Here is a 21,086-nt window from a genome sequence, read left to right as displayed (position 1 = left end):
GCGGGAAGTTGTATATGTACTTTTAATGGCGGGGAAAAACAGATGGTATCTGGAGCGTGCTTGTTTCAGTGATGAAGATTCTACACAATACCGTTAAGGCATTTTATTAATTCTCCAGGTAAACACGCAACACACGCTATAATCAAAATCGTTAAAAGTTATGTTTGAAAGTATCGATAGGTGAAAATATACGGGCTTAACATATGCAAACAAGTTTCTGGTCATTATGTACTAAAAATCTGGCTAAGACTTCTTAAGATAACTTCCGAAAAAAAAAAAAAAAAACACTCTGTGAAGCCGATGCTAATGGTCTGGTACTCCATTATATAAAAACATTTAAATAAAGATAGTAACCCTCCGTAAAAGAAACAAACAAGCAATAAATGTTAACACCAAAAACTTTAAAAGGAATGTAACAACGGCAGTCTTTCAAAACGATTTAATTAGTGCCTTCCTTTGCGATCACGTCATCCTCCGGCATGTAAGCAGCATTGTTTTGTGCTGCCGGCTCATCAGCTTTGTTGCTGTTCGGAAACCGTTGCGTTCTGCGATACTTGACCAACAAAACAGCCAGAGCCATAAGTGCGACCAGTCCAAATCCTCCAGCTCCTGCCACACCACCGATCAAAACTGTATGTATGCCCTGCTTGGGCTCTATAAAGACAAATGAGAAATGAAATGTCTTCAGAATAGTGACAGTTTCCGTCAGTGCCGAGGATCAATGGACATACTACATTGACGAATGCCTATTTCTAGAATCTACCTTTGGATTCTTCTTTTTCTTTTGCCTCCTCGAACACTACGGGTCCACCTGTAAGGATGACTTTGTTCGTACTTTCTTCTTGCTCTCTCCTCTTTCTCTTGTTCCTCACACAGCCCTTGCTACATCTGCAAAAATGTAAGTTGGGTTTTGAGAAACAAAAGACTGATGTTATGAAATAGGTCGTTGTTCATCGTGGTAGGTGGATGATAATATAAATTTGTTCTGTTGTCTCACAACAAAGTCACTAGATGTAGAACGCAACGTTTCGACTGCTTACTGCAAGTCTTCTTCAGGTAGGGTCGTCTGGTTGTGGCCCAGCATTATGTATCATGGTGGTCTGTTGTGATTAGTGCAATAGGCCTTTTGCAGGAGTTGATCACGTGATCGATCTCCCCATAGCACCGTCATGCTGACAGGCAAGCTCTTCTCCGTATTGCATGACAACCAGCTGTTATCTTTGTCTCCAAGAGCGTCTTTCAATAGCGTTTAAAGTAATTTTAAGGTCAATCCTGGCCCTTTTCTTTTACAGCTGTAATCTCTTATTGCCTGTGCTCAGTGTACTGTGACTTTTGTGAGAGTTTTGACGAATTTAAGAGAGTTTTGACGAGGTTTCGACTTTGCGGTCCTAGCGCCAACAAGACAAACATGGCGGACTCAACAACGAGTAAGTATCGCAAGTTCTGCCGTAGCTCTTAACTTTTTTGAAATGTTTTATAAAGAATAGCAACAACTTATAAACAGTCTTTCTTTAAACAGCCAGTCATGGGACTAAAGACCTTTCTTTGGATCCGACGTCTTAGAGACAAGAGTACAACTTTGAATAATTTGCTCCCATTTTAGGTTTCTTGACAAGAATGTCTTGAATTTGCTTTTGTTCGATTATTTCCCTCTTAGAGTGCATGCTCCATCGCTGGTTCATACTAGTACATGTCAAGTCATCAGGTAGAGATTTGAGACCAAGTTGTTTACAGTGTGTCAGGTAGAAAGACAAAGCAATGGTGTAATGGCAATATCCATCTATTCCAGCAACACAACGGCATTTCCCGCTCAATGATCTATCTGTCAACTCAACATTTGCTGAGATATTATGCGGGGACTCAGTTTTTTTCATTTATCTAAAGCATTTGACTGACATAGCAGCATAGTCAGCTGTGTAAGTAACTGAATTGAGAAAGAAAATACGCTTATCAGAATAATGCATCACCGTGACGAACGGAAAAGAGATTTCCAAACTGTTCGCTCAAAACGTTTTGTGATCACGTTGTAACTTTAAAATTAAACAATGCAAAGCCTTTTTCCTATATTTTAGTCGGAAAGAAACACTTTTATTCTGTTTAGATACCCAGGTTTGGCGAAAAATTTGTACGCTTTCACTGTTTAGACATCCAGACTTTTGTTTGGCGTAAGTCTCGACGTCAGCGAACGTCAAATTCGGAATAAAAGACAATTCTTGAGTCCCATTAGCTGCTAAAAGAAAAATCGTTTTAAACGTTTTACTATTCTTAAGAAAACATTTCAAAAAAGTTGAGAGATACGGCAAAACTTGAGATACTTACGTTGTTGAGTACGCCATGTTTGTCTTGTTGGCGCTAACATCGCGAAGTCAAAACTCTCTTACATTCGTCAAAACTCTCACAAAAATCACAGTACACTAAGCACTGGTAATAAGAGATATACAGTTGTAAAAGAAAAGGATTAGGATTGACTTTAAAATCACTTTAAACGCTATCGAAAGACACGCTTCGATACAAAGATAACAGCTGGTTGTCATGCAATACGGAGAATAGCTTGCCAGTCAGCATGGCGTTGCTATGGGGAGATCAGTCAGGTGATCAACTCCTGCCAAACGCCTTTTCGATTGGGCTATTGTTTCTATTTACCGTGGTTTCCTCAGGCGTTCGCTGATTTTTTGTGCGTCGTTGGTTTTGATGATTTCTTATTGTAGGCATCTACGCTCCCGGTATTTCGGCTCCGTTGTCCCTGTTTATTTTGTTTGGATTGAGTCTTACGTGAATTGCCTCTTTCACTTTCCTTGTGTACCAGTGGCTGTCTCGGTCGATAAGTCCACAGCGGCTTGTGTCCAGTTCCGTTAGCATATTCTGAAACTGCATAATTCTGAGTGCGTGCGAGCCGTATATCCCCCTCGTGTTCTTTCATTCTTTCTTCCATGGGTCCTCCTGTTTTCCCCGAAGTAAACTTTGCTGCATGTGGATGGTATATTGTAGACTACGCCATCTTGCTTGCTTGGGTCAGTGGAATATTTTGGTCTGGCCACCCAAGATCTTAGTGAGGTGTCAGACTTAAAGACGGTGCGTATTCCTTGTTGCTGTAGGTGGTGGCAGAGGGTTTCTGAGACTCCTTTGATGTATGGCAGCACTGTGGTAGACTTGAATTCTGCTGTTTTCCTCTCTGGTGTTGGATTCCTGGTTTTGGTCACCTTCTGTAAGAAGGAATCTTTAAGTCCGACACCACACTAAGATCTCGGCTAGTCAGACCAAAAGATCCCGCTGACCCAAATTAGCGAACGCTTGAGGAAACCGTAGTACACGGAAACAATAGCCGGATCGGAAATGCACCAATCACAACAGACCACCATGATATTTAATGCTGTGCCGCAACCAGTCGACACCTCCGCCTGAAGAAGACTTCACTATGCCGTCGAAACGTCGCGTTCTACATCTAGTGACTTTGTCGTGAGACAACAGAACAAATTTATACTATCAAACGAAAGACTGTCACATGGAAGAGAAGTACAGGCGAGTGATCGGGAACGCATTCCTTTTCAAACATTCGCTGATACTTTAAGCCATAATGGTGAATATTGACCTGAAATTAGACGATTTAATTCTCCATTACTCTATGGGAGCCGTGTAAGCCATCGAAATCGATCATTTGTTAAAATGAATCTAGCAATTGCTGCCTAGAGTCTGTGGTTTAGGGGGAAAAGGTAGAGCATCGAAGCGTGGAATCCGAAGCTCTGACGTTCGATTCCTTATGGAAACTTCGAATTTTTACTTTGTCACACACGTGACAAGACGAAAAACATCTTTCTTCAAAAGTATTATGAACAGACTTAATGGTGTATGATAGCTATTTCCACTTTAGTCTGGAACAAAAGGTCCACTTTGGAGACCTAGCAGGGTCATTGTGTTCTTCGTTTTACATTGTCTGTCCCAATCAAGCGTCTTATACCGTTACGGGTAAGTGGGTCGGATATACCTGTGAGCACTCCGAGCAAGTGGAATCACAATACCCCTGACTCCCATTGCTTTGAAAACCGTGAAGGGTTGGGATAAACTATGGCTGTAAGAGCTTAGTCCACTTAACTATGCTTTCTTTTTGTTGCAAAGTGTGACATCCTCGTGGGAGATGGAATAAAATTCATGGCTGCAACATTTGGCAGTTCATCAAAAGAAGACTTCTCTCTGAAATTTAAAACAGGGCCATTTTTCCCAACTTCGCTTGTTTACAATATAACTGAAATCTCCGAACTAACCTAGAATTAGGAGAATTACGGTGACAGGCCAGCAGCTCACAATGGAAGAACACAGTGGCGTAGTCGTTCCAAAATCTAAGCGTTTTTATTTTAAATTGTTGGTACTGTCGGGTTGGATCATAACTGTAGTCAAGCGTTGAATCTTTGGGGCATCTTACAATTGGAAAAAACAATAATAGCAACAGCGAGTTAATTGGGTTGTCTTGTGAAACTTGGAGCATCAATTAAAACTAAAATCAAAGAGAAAGATCGCACCGTCGGCAAGATTATCATTACTAGAAAAATAACATTGAAAATAGACGTGCACGTTTATCAGTAACGACTCGATTGAAGCGAGCTAGCCTTTTCATCAATTGGTCTTATCAATAAAGTCAAAAAGAAAATAGTCAAATTACAGTAGGGATCATACTTTATCTAGCCTGCAGAACAATGTGCCAATTTTTTTTTTTCGTTTTTCCCGCAGGCAGAAGGCCAACTCCCTTCACGCCTTTTTTCCCCTCGCGTTCGCTCTGCAGACGTAGCTTAGCTACTAGCTCAGATATTGGCAAGGCTATTCTTGATAAGGGCACAGTGATCTACTAACCCGTTTCGTAAGAAGGTGTATTGAGGCCAAGAATAAAAACTTGCGTCCTTAGTCGCCTTACAGTTCTCAGCCATGATGACCAGGTCAGCAGTGGACACCACACTGTACTGTAAATACACATACTCATTCAGAGCCACTGATAGAGGGTAGTCCTGCTTCGTGAAGTGCGTGGCAAAAGACGAGTTCTTATAAAAGTCCATCTTGAAAGTAAACGTACCATATCCCGCTAAACAATGAGTACAACGTAAGAAAAAGACAATTATATTATATTCGTTTTTTTTTTTTATCATAACGTGCAGTTAAATAGGTATTGGTAAGGTTGATTGTTCACTCAATCACATTGAATGTAAACAAGCCAGAAATCCAGAGGTCTCAGTTTCAATACAGTTGAGTTATGACCGTAGTTCAAATCCTCCAATACACCTTGAAAAAACTCAGAGTTGAGATTTTGAACTTTTCACCCTTAAGATAAATTTTGAATTTAGTGTCGATTGTCATCCTGGTATTATTGGTTTGCTCTACGATACTTCATGAAATAGCTCTTTATCTACGTCTACTTTAGTGTCCCCAGGTAGCATTGGTGGGAGAGGGGTATTCTAATGTTCCGAGGCAACACACTTCACAGTGATTCTTTTCCACCTAGGAATGCAAATGGGTACTGGCAAACTTTTAGGGAAAGGGGATAATACCTGTAATAAACTAGCATTTCGTCCAGTGGTTTGGCAATTATTTTTTGTGCTTCCTGCTAAATTGACTGAGATAAACCCCATTTTAACCTTAACCAACCAACACTGAGGTTTTCAATACATCGAAATCTCAATAAACTTATCTATTTCATTTCATTTGAGTTACTTTCATTCCCGACGTAAATCCTCTTTGGTGTGAAGGACAGGCTTAGAAGCTTCTTTCTGGAGTATCGGCAGTAAAATGGCAGTTTTATATCATGTGAACGGGTAACCACGTTGTCGATGATCAAAGCGTCTGCATGGACCTCATTGGAAAAGATCAGAAAATCTCTGGTTTCGTTCTGCAGCGTTCCGCAACTATCTAAAGTGGTGCTGATCAAGAAGTGGGTGGAATTCTCGGTGCCTTTGCATGAAGCATAACGCAAGCGTAGTTGATTGGCTTGAAAGTAGTGGAATCTGCGCTTTTCCAAATACACCGTCATTTTGTTATCCCCGCACGAAACACTTGCAGTTTGGTCTAAAATCCAAAAGGTTTACAGACTTAAAAATAATTTTAAGAAAATAATTTTCAAAACTCCCTCTGTTACTGGTAGACAGAAAGAAGGAGGCAAAAGGCAACTCTAAAAAAATTCAGTCGGTGTCAAACGTCCAAAGAAACATTTCGTCAGAAAGAAACAAACACACAAACAGACATCAGTCACTACTCACCAACACAAGTCAAATTGTTTGTCCCCATAGTTAATCCTTTAGGACATCCGCAGTAAAATGTTCCAGGGATGTTGAAGCAATTATGACTGCAACCACCATTATTGCTGGAGCATTCGTTGATATCTAAGAAGAAGTTGACTCGTGAACAACTCACTTTAAGAAAATATCGTTATAATATCTTAAAAGAGCTAACGGGTAGGGTACAGACTGAGGTTTGGGAGGTGAGGAGGTAGAGGTAAGGTAGCTAAGTGGTTAGCGCATGGAATTCCGCCCTAGACTTCCGCGTGGGATGCAAGGCTTGATTGGCAGGAGGAATGCGAGTCTGTCCTTGTTCTCGTGCCCAGGAATTTCAGACTTAAATGGCCGCGCTAAACCCTGAGTATGCATTGGGGGGTTGCAGCCTTTCTCAGTATTTTCTGTATTACAGAATAGGAAAACCTATTGCGCGCCTTATTAATTAAATAAATCTTTGCAATCTTAATCGAAAACCGGCTTTTTATACCCTCATCTAGTTTCTTCAAGTTTCTATCGTCTATTTACTACGTATCTAATGTCGTTTCATTCCGCGTTCACAACGATGAAGCCCTCGAAAAAAGGTCGTCTTGCACGATGGAAAGCCGCCGTATTTTTTGACTGACAAGATCAATTTAAAAGTTTGATAATGAAAATTTATAAATCACATAGATGATTATTCTATCAAATAAATAATCGATTTGCTTCTTGCCTTTGCAAGATTTTCCTTCCGACTGCAGTTGATATCCACTTGCACAAGAACAGCTGTAATTTCCCGGAGTGTTGCGACAGATCTGATCACAACCTGCTGGTAACATGAATTCTGGAAATATTTTTGACTGGGCGGAGGCTTTCGAATGCACTGAAGAGGAAAATTAAAATAGGTTATTCAAGGGAAATCGTGGGATGGGTGGATTCAACAGGGTAAAAGGCTTTTCAAACGTCAAACGACAAATATGACAATTTAAGCGGAGTAGTTTTCCATTGTCCTACTGGTGCAAGGTTATGCAAACTGATTTTACGTAGCAAAAAGTAGATGCAAAGAAGGGTGTGCTCTTTGAGAGATTTTACATCCAAAAAGCACGAGCAAACGACTCCATGGTGAAACGTTTATTCCGAGAAAGATGTAGCAACTCACCGTCGGAACTTGTGTAGGCGCATTCATTTATATCTGAAAGAGAAAGGATAAATAATTAATCAGCCTGGCAACCACTTGGTGAATGACACATAGAGACCTACGAATGGATTGATAGGATTGATGGATAAATGAGAGATTGGTGTCTCTTGAATGTAAAGAATAATGCCATGCTCTTTGGTGAGTAACATATGCCTGTGGTCTCAATTCTTTCAAGGTACTTTGCATAGTTCATGGGAGTTTCCAGGTTAACAACATGAGAGCTAATGTATTTACGCAGCTATACGAAGAAAATAGGTCGGATCTGCATGACTCATATATATTATAGAATTTCGGCAGAAAATTTAATACATTTACCACCAGCGTACCTACACAGCCACGAAAGTTTGGCAAACTAAGAGAATATCCAGGGGGACATACACCATTTACATTGAATGTCCAGGCACTCAAGGATGATATTCCGGGTGTAGGAGTACCGCCAGAAGAACAGCCCTGTCCAGCCACTGCTCCCTTGTCCATTAAGATTGCGTATGACCCTTTCATGCTCAACACAGGATAAGGTATGGCAAAATGCAGTGTAGTTGAATTACTACCAACCGTGACATTTCGAGAGCGTGCGTCCACTTTGTAAACTGTTTGTCCACTGGGCAGCAAGACGAGTCTTATGTAGGACGATGTTTGAGCTTTCTTGATCTGTAGGGAATAACCATGAGAGGTCTCGGCCCTAAAAATTAATTCTGAATCTTATAGGATACATTTACAGCGTTGGGAGTATCCGTGTATATCAACTCATTTAAACCTTAAGTTCCTTCATTTTGCCCAAATGCGCGAAAACTATAAAGTTCGAATACACTTATAACAGGTACAATTGAAGAGAAATTTTAGTGTTAGCATAGGCATATCCGTGAAGATTAACTTCGTCCACCGTTTCAGTTGGGAAGTCCCGAATATTGTAGTTTGGTCACCGGTTTTTATGGAGAGAGTAAAACTGGGAAATACCCTGTATTAAAGGAGGAAATTCACCAGAAAAACTGCGAACCTTTTTTAATCCAGGTTCCACTAAATAGAGACACTTCTATTGCAGACGAGTGCTCTCACCTCTGAAACATCACAACTTCCCTTTTCATGAGCTATGCTTTAAACAGAGCCCATCTTTTCCCGTAGTTTATGTAATTTCATGTTTAAGATCAAGGCGAAATATTGCATGAGAACAGTAACATGGGAAACGATATCAAGTGCGATATATTCTTAACCTGACTTTGAATAGACTTAGGAAAAAATGCGTTGGTAGAACAATCAGGTCTACAAAAGAAGGCGAATGAAGACTTAACCTTTTCGTCTCTGAAGCGCGGAAGTGGGACCTATTACGACCAAACTTACCTCAATTTTGCCGAAAGAGATTAATGAAGAACCGCCTCACAAAATTTAGGTGGAATAAGTGCCTGAATGCTTCTAAATGCTTCTGATAACGCCATGTCCTTATCACTGAGACCAATAATTACAAATACGTTATCCTTACCGATCGGTCAAACTGGACATCGCAGTCGACATGACCTGGTCCGTATCTGCTGACAAGTGTTTTTGGTGTGCGGCTTGATAAAATGACTCGGGGAGTACTGCCTAGAAGATAGTTGGAGGAAGAATTCTAGAAGCAAAAACACCCAACAAAGGGAAAATAACTGGCTAAAATTCTTCCGGAAGCGGATATGAAAGTTTGATCTGGAGGCCTCGAGGAGTTTTACACAACAGTTTGCACAAAAGACGAGGAAGATTACGAGCGTGAAAGCCGTGTAATAGTTACTGCTGTTGACTTACACCTAACAGAGAAAGAATACAAACGCTCAATTATTCTTGAGAGAGATTTTGAAAGTTTGAAGCAAGTTCTTGAGGGAAAGCCCGACAAATCCTGCAACAAGGCAAAGGCAAGCGGCCGAACTAATGAGGCCTGACACGAAATAAAAACAACTCAAAAGGAAACAAAGTCATATTTAGGCTAGCCTCTGAAAATTCACTCGTGCTGATTCATACTGAATTGCACCCGAAATCATGAGATTACCAATACGCATAACAATAATTTCGGTACTCTCATTAAAATAGTATTGTTAGACCCGTTATATTTGAAGTTCTTCCTGAGGATGTATATATAATGTGCTTACTAATGCCAACAAGGATTGTCACACATCGCCAAGCACTTTCCAGACTGCGAAAAGAGAAGATAACTTAGAATAGTACATAAGATTTGGCCACGCTGCATATATATGCTGAGGGAAAAACTCGGAAACAACAGATACATTATAGATGTGATCATAAACATGTGAGAAATCCCCTAACTGCGAAATGCGGTCATAGTGCATTAAAGGTGATATTCTAAGTTTTTGATAAATCTGCACCAAATGTCTTGTCAGGGTCAATTTTGTTTTCTTCACTGAATAATTCGCAAAAAGAAAGTGCAACAGTCTTGCCGCTTCAATTTCTTGCTTTACGAATGTACGTTTTCGACTTGAAAGCTGCAGATTGTTCCCTTACATTTTGGTGGGTTGATGTTCGTAACAGCCTTAGTTCTTACCCTGCGGAGTCCACTGCTTTAAAGCAGAACAACTGTTGTCCAATTTGATACTGACTTGGGTACCAGGTGACATTTCTGTAGTAGATTTTTCCCTGATTGCGTAAAGAGGTAAGCTGCATTCCAGATGGAGAAGCAGTAGTTATTTCCACAATTCTGAAATAACAGAATCAGATAACTTATTGCACAGATGACAATGCCGCAAATTCTGCGATTCTTTCCAACTTATATTATTTTTCAAAATGATTTTTCGTCGTGTATTCAGTTCTATTTCAGTGAAATTTAAAGGAATGATTTCATATTAATCTGAATGTCGGAAACACGCTCGTTTTAGGAAATCTTTTATAGCGTTATTAGACGGGGAAGGCTGTATGGTATTGTATGTTCGTTGGCTATTTGAATTCTTTTTTATGTTTAAACAACCGCAAATGAAACATAATGTTAAGACTTGGAAGCTTATGGCATGCATCGCACGGTGGCCTTTTTTTTGTATCTTACACTTTTTGTGATTGAATTATTTACCACAGTAACGTCTTTTATATTATCGAATGCGTATGAACGCCTAGCGATCAATTTTGCAAAATGAGACTTTTTGCAATTAAGTACCTACAAAAAAAGCGAATCATTTAGAAAAACTGTTTTAAACTGACGGAGGTTTAAATTAAGATAAAGATCGTAAATTTTCGTAGTTATAGATTCTTTAAAGCGTGTCACCCTATTTTGCTTAAGAGATCCTACAAAAGAAATATTGTCCCTTTCTTGGAAAAAAAAAGGAAAATCATGAAAAACAACAAATTCAGTTGACATACGATTTGGAGAAGTCTGCAACCTGTACTTCAATCACTGCTTTATATGCAGAACCAATCGGGACATCAAAACACCCACCATCTTTAGGGGTAGATGCAGTAAAGACAGGCTTTTCAGCACAGTGACCAGTATGATTACCAATCACCATAACAAGAAACTGTAATGGAATACTGCTGAATGGTGTGACACTACCGAAGTTTTTTGTACCCACTGGGTAGTCTTCTAAAGTTAATGCTATTGCATAGATTCCGCCAACTGCTGCTTTCGATCCATTGTATGTAAGAACACACGATGTCTGTAAGGGTAAATTAACATTTACTTCATAAAACTCCAAAGTTGCTATCAAACTAAGATGAGATTTGAAGAGAATAAATACACGAAAAGATAAATGTAATTAAGTTGAGGTTTGCTGTGGCATTTCTTTAGGATGTTTTTTCGTCCACCGCGCGTTTTCCTTGTTGGATCGACATTCGAGGGAAACCTATCCGAGCAAGGAAAAAAGAAGACAAACTCAACCCTCATGTGACAAATTTGGGATCCAAAAACAATGAATGCAGTAGTAGCTTAGCACCTTTATCACTTACTGACCCTTACTCACTTCCGAGCATCGCGGCACATTTCCTTTAAAGTTTTTTTTCGTACTTGAAATGAATCCAGTTATTGCTTACCTCATTTAGAACGCCGTAAGGAAAACTTGTGTTTAATTTGAGGGATTCGGAATAAGTCGCAAAGCGACATTTCACTATATCTCCATCCGGGTCTTCAACTGGGATCCTAAATGACTGACGACAACCTCCCGGAAATTGAACAATGGGTGGGCTTCTTGTTACCGGAGACGAGTTAATTTTTCCGTTATCTGATCGTGGGGAGAAACTTATGGTGGTTTGTACTTTCCAACTTGAGGAACCAGCGTAATGACTCAGAGAAATCCAACAGCAACCTGAATAACTTATAGGAAAAGAGAAATAGCAAATTTATTGTGAACTTCTTGGTGTTATTTTCCCTTTGACCTTTGTTCATTCAGCCTTATCTGGAGGTTCTGAAGTTAACTTCATTCTCGCTTCCCTTTGGTATAACATTTTCTATTTTACCACGTTTTGTGCACAATGTAAGCTAGATTAATGTTCTACATTTTAATATTTTGAATCTCCGTCATACTTGAGGTTAAACCTAACTTGAGAACGTTGTCTAAAAAATTATCGACTATATTGGATGTGAACCTCGCCGCTCCCAAAACGTGCGATACGACAATCTACATTGACAAATGAAATTCCTATGTGAAATTTTTCGAATTTATTTTGCCGTTATCCAGTCGTGGAGAGAAACTTATGGTGGTTTGTACTTTGCAATCTGACGAACCGGTAGATTAGTTGAGAGGTATCCAACAGCAGCCTGTAAAACTAATTAAAAAAGGGAAAACAGCGAACTAATGGAGGATGTCTGAATATCCTTTTTACAAAGTAGGTTCAGTCGAGAATTTGGGGTCCCCCTCCTTCATTAGCATAGTCATACATGGAGTCAGCATGGTCGAACTCTTCGTCGCAAGAAAAAAACCCCACTTTGCGTGGCTCTCGGGAATGAAATGATGCATTAAGATTACTACTGAAATGAAATTTTGTCAAACTTATTTTTAAACTTAAATGAACTAAGTTCTTTTTTTACTTTTTTTTCGAATTGAAAGTACGCGACGGGTCAATTCACACGATGTCTTTAAGTATGCAGTTTTTAATGCCCCCAATTACTTATGTTTTGAGAATGGTGATAAAAATTCGTGGATCCAGCCTACTCGGAGAAGGAAAGAGTAAAACTAGTATCACTTTCGGTTTTAGAGAGATGAATCAACATTAAGAACAAATTGGTGGTGTCATATTCTTTTTCTTAGATGAAATAATCATGTGGCTTTTGACTTAATTTAGTTCCTTTTTTTCACGATAAAAAAAAAACATATTAGCGTATTTAATCTTCCTCTGTGAAGTAACTCGCTTGCTTGCTAAACGAATTGAAAATTAAATCGCGCAGTGCTCGTTAGGGAACAATAGGACAAGAGAGGACTTACCTCACGAGCCATTCTTTCCCGTTGTTATTAAAAGTGTAAGTAAAATTATTTTCTCCAACTGTCCAATCTTCAGAAATGCTATAGTCAGTACAGAAGAAATAAGTTTTGCCAACGTTGATCGAAGACCCACAATGTGGATTGCTACATGCTGCTTGCCACGAGCCTCCGTAAGAAATAAGTTGATTGCTGTTTATCATGCTCTGGTCACACTTAAGATTAGAGCTGGACGATCGTCTCCACCCAATACGAAATGCGAAGTGTACCTAGGAATAGACGGGAAGAGGTGTTAGTCTTTCTGCGCTCCGAAGAGCTTCTCAAAAGCTTACGAACTTTGGAAGAATCGATACGAGCAACCAATCAAGGGATCATAAAGCCAATGATAAGCTTTCAAAGAATTTCTTTGGGAATTCTTCTACTTCAGCTAGGGTGGCTTGATTATATGTAGAAAAAGAGGCTTCCTGTAAACAATGGCATGTCACGGCTCATCGCGAAAATACAATTGTTTCGGGGCAAAGAGCTTCACACTATTTAGATGCTCCGTACCTTTTTCGGATGCTGATGCATTTGTTACTAAAAGCAAAAGTTGATCCTTCTCATCAGCTTTTGTTTATGACCCTTAAAAACCAGCGAACTAGTGAAAAGCCGAGTCATTTCAGAAATATTCAGGTATAATTTATCTCCCTGCTGAGTATGGACTGCTTTTTAATGCTGAAACATCCTAAAGCACTGTCTATCCAACCGGTGGAATAGCAAAGGTTTTTAAACATAACTGGCTCACTCACGCCACTCCCTCCCTGACAGGTAATTTGGGAGAGGGCTATAATTAAAATGTGCGACGTTATTTACAATTCCATAATTTTATCCGAAAAACGTTGAAAATCGCTGCATTGATAATTTTTTTGCAATGGAGGGTTATAAATGATCCAGTTCCCATCAACGGAGACCAATTTTTAGGCATAGGAATACGATGGTAAACTGCTTGATATGCAGTAATTGTATCTTAAGCTCAAGATAATTGATGTACTGTGTAAAACAAAAAATTCCATCACGAGAGATCATTAATTATTTTTCCAAAGTTTTTATTGCATTTGAATAAATGAAACTGTGTAAAAGCATTTAGATTAAATCATTTGAAATAGAGACATCTTAGGCTCAAGATGATGAAACATTTAAAAAACACTTAAGGAAAATTCTTATTTTACTTGTTCATGAAATGGGAGGCCGGTGCGAAATTAATAAATTTCCATAATGTTTCAGAGGCAAGTCACTTCTAAACCAATCATGTTATTATTACATCGTGTTATATTTATCTTTTCTTAATTTGATTGATCCTGACTCTGCGGTATTAATATTCTTTTAGATACGAAACTAGCTTTCTTGGGGGTCAGCTTCACTTTTTTGTCTAAAAAGAATGTAACTGTGGCGCCCTTGCTTGGGAAATTACTTCTTTGGAGCTAAACCGGCCTCCGTGTATATGACCTTGATCTTTAAAGTTAAATTAGACAAAAAATTAAAACATTTGAAGCATATGAAAAAAACATACTAAGCTTATGACAAGCATGAAAACAACGTAATTAAAAACCCCTAACATCTACACACTACACAAATAATAACATATTATAATATGACGTCTCTTCCAGTTCCTATTTATGATAATATATAGATTATTTAGTCACTGTATATAAGATTTGGTTATACTTGTGGGGAAGGCAATTTATTTGTCACTTTGTGATTTATCATTTCAACCAAGATATAGTTCATCTTACATTGTAATGATTGATACATAATCTACTGTCTCTCCAACAAGGAATTACACCCTACTGCAATTGGCATTTTGCCTTCCTATTCGCCGAGTTAATGACGTTTTTAACATGATATGCGCCCCATATCGAAGAATAACCCCAACCGATTCTCCACCGAACACTCTTGTCTCGACTTTCATTGCCTAAAGCAATGTTCATTTAAAGGTTAATTTCAAACCCGATTTTTATCTATACGTTTTAGTTTCTTTTAAGCAATAAATTGCATTGTAGTTCGAAAAAACTTAGTAAACATAGTTTAGCTAAGTATAGATTATACCAGTAACTAAACATTAGTTAATGGTATAATCGCGAAAATGGGGAAAGTTAGTGATTAAGGGCAACGAAAACAGCAAAAAGGAGCTCCGATTTTCTTTCCCCTCTGATTTCCTGCGATCAATGATGTAGGAATGATCGCAGTCAGTTTTCCAATTGGCGACAAGTCGAGAGAACTGCTTTGATTCTTCTTGATTTCGCGAATAGGAAAAGTGTAGGTAATGATTTTGGTCTTTGTTACAAACTGAAAGCTTTGGCCAGTGCCTAAACTATACACACAATGAACAAAGCCAGGTGCTGCTCTAGTAACAATAAGCATTTTAAGATGACTACTTAGAGTACATGAAAAAATTTGTTTTGTTGATAAAACATCTGTGTGTTTTGGCCTAAAAACGTAGAAAAACTCTATGCCCTTTATACTTTTTTTTACTAGCAAACCATTGTAAGGACTTCGCTTTGGACCTACATACATACATACATACATACATACACACACACATGCGTTAATTGACCACTCCCCATAGGGGCTTTTCAGGGCCAATTCCCACCCAGCAACCACCCTAGGGGAGGACATCCATCACACAGTAATCTTGTGCGTGGGAAATTAACGTCTCCTACCCCTAACCCTTTAGGAGACGGGACCTCCATTTATTCGTCCCTATCCGAGAAGACTAGAGTACCTAACCATTTCTTGATATAGAAAGGTAGCATATTATTCTCACTTGTTTTAAGACCTTGAGTGTTGGTCCGGCCGGCGCTCGAGCCATCGACCTCCCGCTCAACAGTCCAGCGCTCTATCCATTGAGCTAACTGGGTTGACCTAACGATGCGGCGAGAGGGTCAATTAATGTGCAAACCGTTGTTGAATTTGGAGTTATGTATCTTACAGGCTTCTATTTCATGAATATATATCGCAATTTACCAGCGAGATACAGAGTCTGAGCAAAGAAAATCAACGAACTGCCTTCTGAACTGGATTCGGAGACCTAACTGGGCCTAGAGAGGGACAAGGCCACTTAAGTCAAAATTTATCATTCGCGCATGTTTAAGTTCATTTCCTTCTTTTAGTATTCAGCCAAAACATTTAAGTAATGGTTTATGATTGTTTTCGCAAAGACCTTTTTTAAGGCATGTACTGGCTTTTAGAGTATTCTCCCGAATTTGTTAGGTAAGACTGTCAGAATTGATTTTCCTCTTCGCCCCATGACTGCTCGCCAGATCTCAGAGAAATTAATACGCATGATGTTCGACTGAAACTCTTTTATTTTCAATGCATCACTTTTTTTTCTTAGATACAAATACTTAAAATATAGCCAAACAACTCTAATTAGAAACATATTCAAAGGGCCAAACCATGACCGACCTTGGACTTCAAAATCATTCAAACAACGAAAGCACGTGTTTAGTATGATAAGCGCATGATAAATGTGCTGGGACATGATAGGAACACCTTAACATCTGAATGCCTCACAACATTGAAGAGGGCTGCTTTTAATGACCTGATTCTTACTTTGCCACCAACAGTTTTCTACAACTAGAAGAGCAGCTTTTTCAATAATTCTTGCATGGTGACCTTCATCCCATTAGCCCTTTAGATTTCAGAATTGTTTAACATTTTTATTCTTCCGACACTCTAAATATGTTATCTAATAACATTACATAAACGTATCAACTTTAAGGGCGTTGTCTTGACAAACATACAGTTTTCAGTAGTTAGTTAAAAGGAAATACATTGAAGATGGATGGGAGAATTTTCGGATATATTTCGGGAGTCCGGGGGCTAAGATTGAAGACTTATCACAGCATTTCTTTTTTTTTTCACCCTGATAACTACTCATCGTGGAGTTTTACGGAGTTTTAGTTTACATACGGCAAAAAGTCCACTAGTTTGTGAACTCTTTTTGACACGCATATTTCCAAATCTCTCTATCTTTACACTTTGAAACTTAATTTCACTTGAACATTCAAGTTACTCTGAATTGCAATAGGTGTGGCGTAGACATCTTAGCTATCCTCATTTAATTTACTATTGCCTCCTTTTTCTTTTTCCACTAAAGAAAGAAATGATTTCAGGTACGTTTTCATACGAATGCTAAGAAAATCACGCTAAGAAAACCATGCAAATTAATTCTCGAAGATCAACTCGAGGTGGCATTAGGAAAGATTTACACCAAGTCCAACTACATACAAACTTCAATAATGAACTCAATGTCATTGACTTAGGTAACTATAGTATAGGTCAGTGGCTATTTTGAGACATTTATTCGAAAAGCTCCATACCTTACTGCTGTTATAATCATCTGGAGCCCACATTATACTGCCGTGTCTGAAGTGCGAAGCTTCAGTCGTAATGCAGACAACCAAAAGAATAAAGATCCACCAAGCTGGGAGACAGCACCTCATATCATACTTTGCCAGTTTCGGCAGTAAATCTTGAAGTCAAAAAGTGTAGAACACTGAATATAATTACAGTGCTTAGCTTGTTGGGTTTAAAACAGAAGCCGAAGAACTCTGATTTAGGACTCCTTAAATATGTAATGAGACGACTTTTGATCTGGTCTTATCACATGATGTTTTTTTAAAAAAGGGATCCTGTGTATTTCAGCTGGCCCCACTTATTAATGAATGGTAATAAGATCGGGTGGAGTCCAATTCGGTCAGTAACTCAAACGAACAATTAAATAAATGGGACGACCACAACGCGGGAGTTCTAATAGTAAATCACGAGTTAGATTAATGACCAAATTGGACGACATGAAGTTCTGTTACCAATTAATCATAACCATTACAATTTCCGTGAAAATGCAAGTATATAAATTCTCTTAAAGAACCTGTAATTGTAAACTTTGAACTCTGCACTCAACTAATACAATCTTCATCTTCTTCTCCTTCTAATTCTTTATTTCCTCTGTTTTTCGGAAATCCCTACCTCTAGATGGTAAGTTGTTGCCATGGTTCTTAATTCAATTCTGTGATTGGTGGACTTACTTGAGTATTGACCCGCAGTGCGTTCGGCTGATGTAACTGTCCGATTACAGGTGTCCAATGACAAGCAACCATCCAATACACCATTGTTTTCGTTTTGCAATGGTGTGCTATTCTGATATCCCCATTACTTTTCTCTAGATCTCCAACGTGATGACAATCCTAACAACGTCACGACGTCAGTGGGTGATTTGGACGCAGACATTAAACGCTTTTCAGGAAATCAAGGTGAGTGTGAAAATTGATAATTTCTAATCAAGCCCTCCTCCGTCTATTCAATAGTTGGAAATTAATCTGCATTAAGAAAATCTTTAGTCAATATCTTTTTCATTTAGCAATCAGGAAGGCGGAAGTAACCTTGGACAAGTCCCGTGTTAATTTGTGACTGGCTACAATGGCGCGGGTGGCTTGAACAGGAGTGTGGTTATTCAATCTATTCAATTCTGCCTATTGGAGAGTTGTATTTTTATTTTCAGTGCTCCAAAAAATTTTCCCAGATCGTGTTTTATATTAAGTAACCTACTTCATAACGAAGGCTGGAATAGGGAATCAATGGAATCAATCTTTCCTCAAACCCGGTAAGATTTATGCAGAATAAAGTTGTTTGACATTGATTTTTAGTTACCAATAATATGTTAAGCTAGGTAGGTACAATAGAACTATTTAATCTACGCTTATAAACCACTGCGATGGTGTTATGTACAATACTTTGAAAAATTATCTGCCATATGAAACTCAGACCAGGTTGGAGGCTAGTCCGTTTATTTAACTTTGCTCTCTTTGATCATCTATGATTCATTTTGAGGAACTGGTTCTGTTTTCTGGTGAGATTAGAAACTTTTTATGGTGAAAAGGCAAGATTTCTGTAGAACCTCAGACTTCATTATTTTATCAGATAAGTCAGGAAACAATGGTAAAGGCAATATATTTCCTTTAGGACTACGGCTTTCTTTAAGCAATAGTAAACATTTTTCTGGGCTCTATATCGTGATAAAACAGGATGTTAAAACAACATGCGGAAAGGCAAGTGATTTATGATACTTCGGAGTGGTCTCCCAACATCCTAATTGACTTTGTCACGTTATAGAGCCCAGAAAAATGTGTTTTATTGCTTTTATGACATAACTAGTTGTCACCGATCAAAATTGGGGCTCTTTAACATGATAAACAACCTGCTTGGAAACTGAGTAGGCCAATCAGAAGATGTGTACCATGTTGAACATTATGTTATGATTTAAAATAGTGAAAAGTTATGCATAAATTTTTCCAGTTAAAAACCTAAATGGTTTGTAAAAAATTAAAAAAAAAAAAACAGTTTTTACTAGATATTCCCCTCTCCACTCCCAATAACCCACCTCCTTTAATATAACTCAGCCTTTAATTCCCAGAAGTGATGTGGCGAAGGTTATCCAAACAAAATAAAACTTGGACAACGAGCGAGAACAGCAAAAGGTTTTAATTAGCAATCCGAAAACTATACAATAACACAACAAGATGGCGGGTCAGGCGAGCGCATGTTTTTGTCTCTAGACTGTGGGGGACTAAGTTCTATTTTGGTAGAATCCGCTGGCTAACGGGTTGTTGGCAACAAGTGATTAATAAACAACTTCTCCCTGTAACATCCATACAATATCTAGGGAACAGGTAATGGCCAATCATCTTAAGTTCCAGAGAAATAATTGCTTAATTAGTATTACTTCCAATTCAATTGCAGGTGAGTCAACACACCTTGGAAATATTTCTTATTAGACGTTTCAGTATGTAGTATGGATGAGATTTTTTATGAGTTGTGCTGTATAATTTGATGAGGCTGCAGGGCAAGTAAAATTACAGAAATTTTGATTTAATGCGCATTTCTTATAAAGCAGGGAAAGGATGATAGATAGAGCAGTGTAGCAATATGTGCGGTGCAGCTGACCAGTTAAACAAGATTTTTAACAATACATTCTCAAACTCATCAATAATTCATCAAGTTACAAACCAATCACGATACGCCAATTTAGCCACATGTGTGTGTTTAGAAACCCCGATGAAACACAGGACAGAGGCTTTTCCAATATACTTTGATGAAAAATCAACCCCTAGAGCTTGATAAAATGTCAAACCCTACTGATGGAGAATTTATCCGCGTACGATGCCAAAATCAGTCAGAATTTTTTCATTGTTCTTGACTAATGATGCACGATTGAGCAGCAATTTCAAAAACTCGTGCTTCGTGTTTTATCGAGGATTTCAAACACTCGAAATCAACAAAAGCACTCGGCCTACGGCCTCGTGCTTTCATCATTTTTCTCGTGTTTGGAAACCCTGATGAAACACTCGCACTCGTTTTTGAAATATTACGTAACTAACTGTTCAAGTATTGCATGATATTTTATAATCAATTTGAGTGTTGTTTGTACTCTGCTTATATAGTGCTGTTGGATGATAATTTGCATTAGTCAAACCTCATAATATGCAACATTTAATTTTACAGGATTATGCTCTGAAAATGGGAGATTGATATGAATTGAGCCAGAGTCTCTAGCAGTCAGACATCATTTCTAAGCAGTGGTTGTTTTACTCTGAAAAACAATTGTTGGCTGAACTAGGTAAATGGAACTCTAGTTTTCATTACGGCTAATACTGTGGGGATATTTGGGCTTGATATTGCATTTGGGCAATCATTCAAGGCTAACCTTGCTCACTAGAAATCTTTTTTGTAATTAATTAATATACATGTCTACAGCCTTATAGCGTGGGCCGTAAGAGCTTGAACTTAGTTCTGAGCCAGATTTCATGTCCTTTTGTATTTGGTTGCCCTGCTTTTGTTCCCTGTTTTGCTATGAATCATTGTCATAGCATTTAAACTGGTGTGATATTGTTTATTCTGGATGACTTTTTTACCATAGATTATTGTCATTTATTGTAGGTATTTTGATGTTTGCCTGAAACATGCAAAATAAACCAAATGGCACAGTCCCTATACAATATCTATTTCCTGTTGCGAAGTGAAGTTTCTAAAGAAACTGCAGTACTGTCTTGGTGGGGGGGGGGGGGGGGGGGGCACCACAAGATAATTTGGTGGTACTTGTTTATCAATTGAGTTGATTATGTGAATTATTAGTCTGGCGTCATAATTGCTCTGATGGAAGGCTGATGCCCAAAAAATTGGTTACATAGAAGCAGTCTCGTTAGTGCTATTTGAATTGCACATCCTCAGAGAAGTCGCTGAATG

General features: G+C 38.6%; 1 protein-coding gene and 1 pseudogene across 1 annotated transcript; both read right to left on the bottom strand.

Annotated features, from left to right (window-relative positions):
• Positions 1-88: 88 nt before the first annotated feature.
• LOC111327247 (uncharacterized) lies at positions 89-17,448 on the bottom strand. The gene is made up of 16 exons (XM_022931377.2): positions 17,165-17,448; positions 12,810-13,072; positions 11,422-11,701; positions 10,756-11,048; positions 9,950-10,102; positions 9,540-9,583; positions 8,903-9,003; positions 7,752-8,076; positions 7,387-7,419; positions 6,961-7,110; positions 6,237-6,359; positions 5,695-6,045; positions 4,843-5,068; positions 4,260-4,412; positions 764-888; positions 89-654 (listed from the first exon to the last, which is right to left on the bottom strand). Exons 1-16 carry the CDS (start codon positions 17,285-17,287, stop codon positions 440-442), a joined length of 2,958 nt encoding a protein of 985 aa, XP_022787112.2. The 5' UTR covers positions 17,288-17,448; the 3' UTR covers positions 89-439.
• LOC148732798 (uncharacterized) lies at positions 2,596-3,359 on the bottom strand (annotated as a pseudogene).
• Positions 17,449-21,086: the final 3,638 nt, after the last annotated feature.

The sequence above is a fragment of the Stylophora pistillata genome, chromosome 4 (genome assembly GCF_964205215.1).
Source record: "Stylophora pistillata chromosome 4, jaStyPist1.2, whole genome shotgun sequence".
In the NCBI taxonomy this organism is placed as follows: Eukaryota; Metazoa; Cnidaria; class Anthozoa; order Scleractinia; family Pocilloporidae; genus Stylophora; species Stylophora pistillata.
Note: the sequence above shows the minus strand (reverse complement) of the source record. Positions and strands in the feature narration are given on the sequence as shown.

Bases quoted from the DNA above. Each gene is read 5' to 3' on its own strand.
- LOC111327247 (XM_022931377.2), bottom strand. From the start codon at position 17,287: ATGAGGTGCTGTCTCCCAGCTTGGTGGATCTTTATTCTTTTGGTTGTC. The intron at 11,702-12,809 runs GTAAGTCCTCTC...TTTTCCTATAAG, and splicing joins GGGAAAGAATGGCTCGTGAG to TTATTCAGGTTGCTGTTGGA. The intron at 655-763 runs GTAGATTCTAGA...TTGTCTTTATAG, and splicing joins AGAAAAAGAAGAATCCAAAG to AGCCCAAGCAGGGCATACAT.